The 10,321-nt window shown below is 39.5% G+C and overlaps 1 protein-coding gene across 1 annotated transcript in view; it reads right to left on the bottom strand.

Moving 5' to 3' along the window:
- The window catches only part of myd88 (MYD88 innate immune signal transduction adaptor), an 18,743-nt gene extending 9,507 nt beyond the window's left edge, over nucleotides 1-9,236 (bottom strand). Inside the window, exons 1-3 of the mRNA XM_043687912.1 lie at nucleotides 9,058-9,236; nucleotides 8,399-8,763; nucleotides 2,101-2,211 (exon numbers count right to left, since the gene is read on the bottom strand). Of these exons, the coding sequence (XP_043543847.1) occupies nucleotides 2,101-2,211; nucleotides 8,399-8,735 (448 nt within the window). The 5' untranslated portion in view covers nucleotides 8,736-8,763; nucleotides 9,058-9,236. The remainder of the gene's footprint in view (nucleotides 1-2,100; nucleotides 2,212-8,398; nucleotides 8,764-9,057) is intronic.
- Nucleotides 9,237-10,321: the final 1,085 nt, after the last annotated feature.

Raw genomic sequence — 10,321 nt, 5'->3', positions numbered from 1 at the left:
CAGGGTGGTCGGGCTTGTGGATCTTGGGAAGGAGGTAGGACCGGGGAGTGCGGGGTTCCCGGACTATGAGGTTGGAAGCTGTGGGTGGGAGATCTCCTGAGGTGATGAGGTTCTGTATGGTCTGGGAGATGATGGTTTGGTGATGGGGGGTGGGGTCATGGTCAAGGGGGCAGTAGGAAGAGGTGTCCTTCGAGTTGGCTTTGGCTTCCGGCTCTCTGCCTTTATTCCTGATGAAGGGCTTTTGCCCGAAACGTCGATTTTGCTGCTCGTCGGATACAAAATATAGAGTTGATTTTGTAATGTGTGCCTTTCAAGTAATTTGTATAGTATATTGTAATATACTATAGTCTGTTGAAGTATGCTGTTGAGTGTGGGGCTGGTAAAGCACATCAGGTCAGGCAGCATCCAAGGAGTAAGAGAGTCAACATTTTGGGCAAAGCCCTTCATCAGGAATTAGGCTATGAGCCAGGAGGGGTGTGAGATAAATGAGAGGGGTGGGACTGGGGGGGGAAGGTAGCTGAGAGTGCAATAAGTGGAAGGTGGGGGTAATGGTGATAGGTCAGAGCGGAGGGTGGAGCAGATAGATGAGAAGGAAGATGGACAGGTAGGACAGTCATGAGGGCACTGCTGAATTGAAAGGTTGGAACTGGGATAAGGTGGGGGTAGGGGAAATAAGGAAACTGGTGAAATCCACATTGATGCTGTGGGATTAGAGGGTCCCGAGGTGGAAGATGAGGCATCCTTTTTCCAGCTGTCGGGTAGTTAGAGAATGGCAATGTAGGATGTCCAGGACCTGCATGTCCTTGGCGGAGTGGGAGGGGGAGTTGAAGCATTCAGCTATGGGGTGGTGGGGTTGGTTGATGTGGGTGTCCCGGAGATATTCTCTGAAGCACTCTGCGAGTAGGAATTCTGTCTCCCCAACGTACAGGAGATCGCATTGGGAGCAACGGATACAGTAAATGACATGGATGAAAGTGCAGGTAAAACTTTGATGGATGTGGAAGGCTCCTTTGGGGTCTTGAACAGAAGGAGGTGTGGGCGCAAGGTTTGCAATTCCTGCGGTGGAAGGGGAGGGTGGATTGTTGGGGGGGCATGGACCTAACGAAGGACTTGTGGAGGGAATGGTCTTTACAGAAAGCGGATAGGGGTGGGGAAAGAAATATATTTCTGGTGATGGGATCCATTTGTACGTGGCGGAAATGACGGAGGAAGATGCGATGTATAACGGAGGTTGGTGGGGTGGCGTTCGAGAGCAGGGGTGTGGGAAGTGGATGAGATGTATTGAAGTATGCCACCCAGTGAGTATTTGAAACACAATACAGTGTGGTGACAGAGTTTGGAAAGGGTGTCAATCTTTTGCCATAGGGAGGCAAACTTGGATTAGGAGCAATATGCCTTTTTTGTTCCTTGGTGACACATGCAAGTGGGTTGGTCCACACTTAAACTTGGCCCATTTCTGCTCAATCTGTGTGGGAAATGAGTTACTCTTACAGGACACACTGATTGACAACCAGACATTGTTGTCATTCCTCAAATTTGACAAGGTATGACAAACTAAATGGAAATTTGTCTTGATTTTATCCTCCACCTATATATAAATAAGCTGAATTTTAAATTCAAACCATCTCTGCAATTAGTTTAAGCTATCCTCTGTGTTGAGCTAGAAATTTCATCTTTTCATATAAACTAAATATATATATATCCCCAAATTTCAAAATTCCTGCTCTTACAGAGCAAATATTATGGCTTTTAGTTGGATTTAGTATAGCAACTTAGAGGAGATGGTAGCCTGGTGGTAATATCACTAAGTTAGTAATCTAAAGGCCCAAGCTAATACTGAGGGGTGTAGACTGAACGCAACATTTGAAATTGGAATTCTGTAACAGTTCTGGAATTAAAAGCTAGTCTCCATGGTGGTGATCATGAAACCATCAACAATTGTCATAACGCATCTAGTTCACTTTATAGTCCCAACTCTTAGATGTTTGGAACTTGATTTAGTAAGGTAATCAATTGGAAAGAGCAGTCTTCTAGGAACTGATAGCAGTTGTAGTTTCATTAATATTAGAGGAAAATGAAATGATATTGTATTCTGTTTACCTGTAGGGTCATCTTTTATTGTTATTCCTCCTGGTCTTAGGATCTTGGACTCACTGCTATCCACTGATTGCACTTGAACTGGTTTATTAAGATATCGTCGACAGCTTGCTTCTGTTTAAAAAAAAAAAGATGAGGTCATGAGTTCAGTGATCCAAACAGAACCCAAACCCAAAGTAGGTTTTCCTATTACCTGCCTCATACCCAGTCTTCACATTTTGGTTTGTTCAGATAGTTTGGTACTAGAGCCACTCGTGGTTTTAGATACTGAAATTCCTTACCCAGAATTTATACTGAGTACGTGCTATCCTCAAGTGGTTCTTCCAAATGGTGTTCAACATGCTGGAGTTGAGGCAGGTTTCACGAAGGACTGAGATATGGCTAATGTAAATTCTGAATGCAAATGTTTTGAAATTTGTGATTTTTTTTTGTCATCCTTTATAATGGCACAAGAATAGGCACAATGAAGACTTTAGTAGAAATCTCAAAATATACTTAAGTTATGACAGCGTAAGAACAGTGGCTTAAAAGCTTATAATTTATGATGCTCTGGATGTTAACAATATTTCTCTAACCTTGACTGGAACCCACTCCTACTCTCAGTGGAGCAGGAAGATTCTGCTGTGATATTCTTAGACCACACCTGAGAGGTAGGAATCACTGCTTTTTTAAAATATATTTGCACTACAGAAACACACTAACGCTTCTTCAAATCACTTCTCAAACTCATGAAATCCACTGCCTGGATAAATACAAAGGCATGGGGAAATGAATAAAAACATGCATTTATAACCACCTGGAAGTGCCTCAAAGAACTTTATAAATCAATTAGGCCTTTTTGAAATGTAGTTACAGTCATATTATAGGCAATTAGAAAACAGTAAACTCCCACTAAAAGTATTGTGATAAAGAATAATTGTTTTTTTTCTGAGTGACGTTAATTGAGGGATGTTCATTCACTAAGATATCAGACATAACTTCTCTGCTTCTCTTTGAAATAGTTACCGTAGGATCTTTTACATTCAAGCATTGTGACTCAAACAAAAGACTCAAAGCCACAGCTGACACTTCATCTCTGACATCATCACTTCCAAGTTCCCAACCAAATCTGACGCTATACTGGTTTAGGATATACAAAATCCTAAAAAAATCACAAGCTAATGGTACACATGAATTGCACTGGCCCAAGATGTGGCACAGCATTGTTTTCTCAAAGTAATTTAGGGATGGGCTATGAATTCTGATCCTGCCAGTAAGACCCTCAACCTGGGAATAAATGGGAGATAATAACATATTAGTAATGTCACCAGAATGGTAATCCAGAACCCTAGGCTATTGTCCTGGGGTACATGGGTTCAGAATCCCCCCATGATATTGAATTTAATTCAATAATAAAGTAAAAAACTAGCTTAATAATGATATGTAACCACTGTTAATTGTTGTTAAAAATAAATACTATCTGGTTCACAAATATACTTCAGGGAAGGAAATCTGTTGTCCTTACCGATTATGGTGTACTTGTGACTCCAGACCAAAACAATTCGGCTAACTCTTAACTACTATTAGGTATGAGCAAAGAATGCCAGCCTAGTCAATGACACCCACATCCAGTGAACAAATTTTAAAATATTAAATAAAGCATGAATCAGTTTTCCCTTTCTGTAAATGATGCCACCCTAATAACTGTGACATGACTAATCGCTGAACTGATTGTCAAGCAACAGGTTTAGAAAGCCGGAATTCCAGAGAAGTGTTTCCCAATCTTTTAACAACATGACCCTGTTTTGGTGCTTGCAGTTGCCGAGATCCCAAGAACTTTAAGAATGAGAGGAAGTGGAGTAATGGTGATGTTAAATGTGTGTGTGGGTGTGTGTGTGTGAGAGAGAGAGAGAGAGAGGAGAGGGGGTGGAGTGGGGGGAGGGGGGGTGCGGTGGGCAAAGAGTTGGGGAGTGGGGAAGAAGTAAAAGGTCAATGTGAGCTTGTGAAGGGTGAACTCTCTAATTCAAATTATAAAGCAATAAACTTTGCCCTTAGGTTTTGCAGGACAGGATTCAGGTTTCCTGGTTCAAGCAGTTAGGTTACACCCATTGTTACAAAGATTTAAAGAGGCTGCGCAACATATCGCACCCGAGCTCCACAACAGCCATTACTGCCTCAGAGCTCGTGACCCTGAGGTTTTGGCTAACTGGGAGAAGCCCTCTTCTACAGATTGTTATTGCAGAGGTAGCATCTTGAGGAACCAAACTGCAATAAAACTAAAGCAAACCAATGAAACAGTTCCAAATTATTTCATCTCATTTCTTATTTAAAAAAAAAGGTAGTTACGTGACCTTTCCTCTATTCAAACCTTCAAGATCTGAAATGGAAACTTAAAACTAGTTCCTCAAATTAGGTCAACAGCAGAACTATACAAAAAAAAAACACATTGAATTGCATTGAAAAAATAAAATCACAGCCATTCTGTGATGCATTATTTGACATTACTGCACTGATATGTCAGTTCTTGTACTTGAATAATGCCTCCGTTACCAAAACCACAAACGACTGTGATGGTAATCTCTTCAGCTGTCAGCATTCAAACTTGGAGAAGTAGACAGTTACTCAAGTATTCTCCATCATTCAAGACTATCATAGCTTATCTGACTTCTTCCATCTACCCACCAAGGTCTCTAAATCTTTGTTCACCAAGAATGTTTTTTAGGCAGAGTTAAGTGTATTCAAAGACTCTTCCTCAAAAGAGCTCCAAAGCAGCAGAGCTCCAAAGTCCTTCAGAGAGAAAAAAAACTCCTCATCTCTGTCTTTAATGGGTGACTCTTCGTCCTAAATTCACCCACAAGTGTAAAACATCCTTCCCACATTCACATCAAGATTCTTTAGGATCTTAAATGATTTAATCAAGTTTACCTAACTCTCCGAAATTGTAGTGGATACAAGCTTAGTCTGTCCAAACTTTTTTCATAAGATAACCTTCCTACCCCAGAAATTATTCTAGCAATCATCTGAATTGCTTCCAATGCATTTAAATCCTTCCATTAAAAAAAGTCCAATATTGTACATAAACTCCAGACATAGTCACACTAGTGGTCTATATAACTTAAGCATATCCTACATATTTTACTATTCAATTCCTGAACAATAACATAGCTTTCCTATTTACTTGCTCTACCTGCATACTCACCTTTTACAACTGATGCATAAAAACAACCTTAGGTTCTTCTGCATCTCAGAATCCTGCAATCTCTCACCATTTAGATCAGATGCTTCTTTTCATTCTTCCTGCAAAAATTGACATTTTCTCCACTCGTTGGATCTCTTAAACAATCACTTAATCTATCTACATCCCTTCATCACCTCGTTACTCTTTTCATAACTCATGACAATTTCTACCTGTCTTCATATCATCAAATTTAAAAACCATAGTTTCATCCTTCCTTACAAATCATTGTCATAAATTGTGAAAGTTTAAGCCCCAGTAATGATCTCTGTGGCACATAACTCATTTCATCTTGCCAACGAGGAAAATATCCATGTGTACCTGCTATTTCCTATTACCGAACCAATCTGCTATTGATGCAAATATGTTACCACCTATGTAAGCTTTTATTTTCTCTATTAACCTTTGATGTTATTTCTTATCAAATGCTTTTTTGGAAATTTAAATAAAGTACACCACCCTTTATCCACAGCAAGTGTTGCTTCCTGAGAGAGTGCCAATGAATTGGTTAAACACTATTTCTTTTTCACAAAACCATGTTGACACTTCTTGACTATTTGGTCTCTTCCAGGTGCCCTGCTAGAACATGTTTAATAATACCTTCTAACATTTTCTTTATGGTTAAGCTAATGGGCCTTCTTTATCTTCCTCCCTCTCGGAACAAACGAAAAACAAACTAATGAAACCTTATCTGAATCTAGGGAATTTTGTGAAATTAAAAGCAACATATTAACAATCCCACTAATCACTTCTTTTAAGATCCTAGATGCAGTCCATCACGACCAGGTGATTTGAGTGCCAGATCACTTCCTGCTGAATGTCAATTAGAGGTCTTTTGACCCTTTCACTACAATGCGATGCAGAAAAGGAGGAATGTAGGAGGTAATGGTCGAGTGGATTATCACTAGATTAGAGCCAGGTAATGTTCTGGGGGCGTGAGTTCAAATCCTGCCACAGCAGATGGTGGAATTTGGATTCACTAAAAATCTGGAATTATGAGTCTAATGACAACCATGAGTCCATTGTCAATGTTGGAAAAACCCAACTAGTTCACTAATGCCCTTCAGGGAAGGCAATTGCCATCCTTATACATGACTCCAGACCCATAGAATTTGTGGTTGATTCTTAAACTGCCCTCTGTGCAATTAGGGATGGGTAATAAATGTTTTGTTAATGAAATGGAGCGGCATTATACACTTTTCAGTCTACCTTGGTACAAGTGACACTACTAACTAAATATCAATTCAAACTCTTACTGTTTTTATATTTCTAGCTAGCTTTCTCAGATTTTTTTTCAATCCCTCTTACTAATCTTCTGATCATGCTTTGCTTTTTTTAATCTGCCCGATCTTCTGATTTTCCACTCATCCTTGTGCAATTATGTTCCATTTCCTTTAAGTTTATACCATCTTTTAAGTTACCCATGCATGATGGGTTTCCCCTTGGAATTTTTCTTCCTTGTTGGAACATATCTACTTTGTTCATTCTGAAATATTTTAAGTGTCTGCAACTGCATCTCTAATGAATTATCGCTTAACATGATTTGCAAGTTCATTTTAGCCAAGGCTCTAAACTGTAGAATTTGCTGTTTCAATCTCCCTTTTCTCTGTTAAGATGCCGCTTACAACCTACTGCTTTTGCTTTGATCAAGCTTTTCGTTGTCTGCTACAGGATCTCCTTTCATGGCTCAGTGTGATTTATAATGCCCCTGCGAAGCACCTGTTCTTGTTGAGTGAATCATTGTGACATCAATATAAGCCAAATGAAAAAATACATGGTTGTAAATGGGCTCTGCCCAATGTATAACAATTATTACTAGTTAAAATTCACACAACAGCAGGTTATTGTCCAACATGTTTATTTGGAAGCACTAGCTTTCACAGCGTTGCTCCTTCATGAGGTGGTTGTGGAGGTTAAGATCATATTCACAGAATTTATAGCCACAGGAGTCCAGTGACATGCAGACATGATACAGTAAACAATCTTAGATTAAAACTTTTATCTTTTATAATGGGATATGCTGGCTTCTGTTATTCACACCTATTGAATAAAAACCTGAGTTATCTTGAGCATGTAATTTAAAAGAAGTCCTGAGATTTACATATCAAAGAACAGAAGCCTGCATATCCCATTATAAAAGACGGAAGTTTTAATCTAAGATTGTTTACTGTATCACATCTCCATGACACTGGCCTCTTTTGGCTATAAATTCTGAGCATGATCTTAACCTTCACAACTACCTGATGAAGGAGCGGCGCTTCAAATAAACCTGTTGGACTGTAACCTGATGTGTGAATTTTAACTTTGTCCACCCCAGTACCTCCAAATTATTATTAGATTCTTGTTAACATTTTTGTACTGAAGGAAGAAGCCAGAAAGTGCTGGAAATACTCAATGGTGCAATTTTGAACTTCCCTGTGCCTTTCTTGTACATGCACTTTCTAAAATGCCCTGTAAAGTTGAGTAGAAGGAAAGTTGAATATGAGGTCTTGTTGAAATTAATGCACAAATACTTGTAGATGGAAACTCCTCATGATGACCTACAGGTAATTCTGTCTTTTCAAGACTTAAGTTAAATTGAGTGAATGAGGTTTTCAGCAATTCCAAGTTTTCTACCTGCATTAAACCTTGCAGAAGTGAATTCCACATTATCAAACTGCACAAAAGACTTTCTAATCAAATCATAGTCTAAAAATTTTCCCAGTTTTAGACTATGCCCCTTTTCAGCAGCAACTACGGTATAAAAATATATGTTTTCACACATATCTCCAAGACCTTAACTTTAGTTGTTGTATTAAGTTACAGATGAATGTTATCTTGCAGTTAGTTACATTGAGAAGGACCGCCACATTCACTATGACCTTCAAAACCACACTAGGCACCAACAGAACGCTGCATGCATGGCGATTAAACCCTCTTTCTAACTTGTCTGCTCCATTTATTGTGACAACAGCATCTTGGGGAAAAAAGGGGTGCGAAATCGAAGGTTTAATATGCTCCCTAAGGGAATACAATAAATGATAGATCTTCTTGGAATAAATAAAACCAATGTATTGGGTCGGTGAAGCGAAAACACAAGAGACTCACCAATATCTGGTGTCACGTCTTCAAGGGTATCGTCGCGTTCTATCTTTCGGAGTAACTGCATTAATTTTCCCACAGAAGACCCGTCCTTGACTTGCCAATCTTCCAACAGTTTTCCGGTGGGATTGTCTAATCTTTCGTAGTTCTTAATTTCCAGATACTCAAAGCCCATCTCCTCGGCAAGCACTGTCCAGTCCGCCGCCACTACAGCTCTCGGATTGAGGAACAGAGCTAGTTTTTTCCTCACCGAGAAGTTCAGTGCAACCAGAGGGATGGAAAAGTAGTCAATGCTCCCCAGTAAATCGGCAGACTCGGTATTTTTCTTCTCACAGCTTGCCATTTTGTGACTAAAATATTTGTTCAGAGTTCTGCGCAAAAATGAATAAAAAAAAATACAATTTGAATCAAAGCAAGAAGTCTTCCCTTATTTTAGACATAGCCCACCTCAATCTCACATCTAAATCTTGAGATAATAACACTTTACACAAATATCCATCCAAGTGAAACAAGTATTTCAGCAAGCCTAAAAAAAAACTCGCTTTCGTTTCTTTATCTCACAATTTTACCGAGAAACGAAAGTATCCCTTCACGTCGTAAACGCTACACTTTTGCGAGGTGCAAGTCGCACCGAAACTTTTTATCCACTAAAAACGAAAACTTACCAAAGAAAAACTGCAGGCGCACCTTTCTTCCGAAAGACTAAAAATCAATTAACTATTGCAGCAAATTAAAGCTATCATTTTTATTAAAACACACAATAACTTTTGTTATTTCCTTAGGTCCGCTGCCATTCTCGGGGAAGTGACGCGTCCAAACTGACTGTAAACCAACTCTTTTGGGAGGAGCAGCAATGTTTCATTTCCGCATTGGTCAATTCTTTGTGTTTGTCAACTTTTGACAAACCTGTGCTAGTTCCTGATCGCCCTGAATGTATGTCAGTTCCTGCATCAGCGCTTCAGACTGCAGGCTTCTCTTGCTAGACTTGTTGAGCATTTCCAGCACGTTCTGGTTTTATTTCAGGTTTCCAGTATCCACAATATATTGCTTGACTTTTTTTCTCCTTAAGTTGCCTACAGAGATTGACGGATTAGTTGAGAGTCATAGAGATGTACAGCACGGAAGCAGACCCTTTGGTCAGTATCAATGGATTGTTTTAGATTCATTTCTCTGACCTGGTGGTTGTTACTGAGGTCATTTATAATCAAGAGTTACATGTCCCTACGTGGCAGTCTCTCAGCGGCCTAGCGTAGTGGTCTCTAGGCCCGCATAGTGATCTTTCTGTGGCACATGGTGGTCTCTTGGCCTGGCATAGCCTCAGCATGGCCTCGATGTGATTCCAGTGAGGTCTCCATGCCTCAAGTTGAAGTCCGGCGCTGTCTGAAGTGAAGGCCTCCTGAACTCTGGAGGCTAGGTGACATCATGGACTGGGTTGGAAGGACTGTTGTTCTGAACTTTTTATTTCTCTGTTTTGTAATTGAATCCAACAAGCTGTAATACTGGACTTTTAAATTTATTTATTTTTCTATTTTTTTCCCCTAAGAACTGTTGCTGAAGCATCTGTACCTAGATACTTTGTAGCTAAGATGGTGCCCTAAGTGGCGACTTGTAAACTTTTCACTGTACTCATGTGATAATAAAGCTAATTCAATTCAATGAAACGTCAGTCACCTTGAATCACTGCAGCCCTCGAGGTGAGTCCACTATCACAGAATTGACAACTCTCTAATAATTAAAGATCAGTCTCCAAGATACTACTTTGTACAATTTTGGGATAAAAGTCATAAGGGCATTAAAAATATTTGTCTTTGTGGTTTTATTTGAACATTTCTCTTCCAAATATAAAAGTGTTGACAATGAAATAAAGGACTATTTTGGTAACAGTTGGCCATCATCCAATTAATTGATCGTTTTGTTTTTCAATTGGCA

This window comes from Chiloscyllium plagiosum, chromosome 4 (genome assembly GCF_004010195.1).
Source record: "Chiloscyllium plagiosum isolate BGI_BamShark_2017 chromosome 4, ASM401019v2, whole genome shotgun sequence".
Lineage (NCBI taxonomy): Eukaryota > Metazoa > Chordata > Chondrichthyes > Orectolobiformes > Hemiscylliidae > Chiloscyllium > Chiloscyllium plagiosum.
Note: the sequence above shows the minus strand (reverse complement) of the source record. Positions and strands in the feature narration are given on the sequence as shown.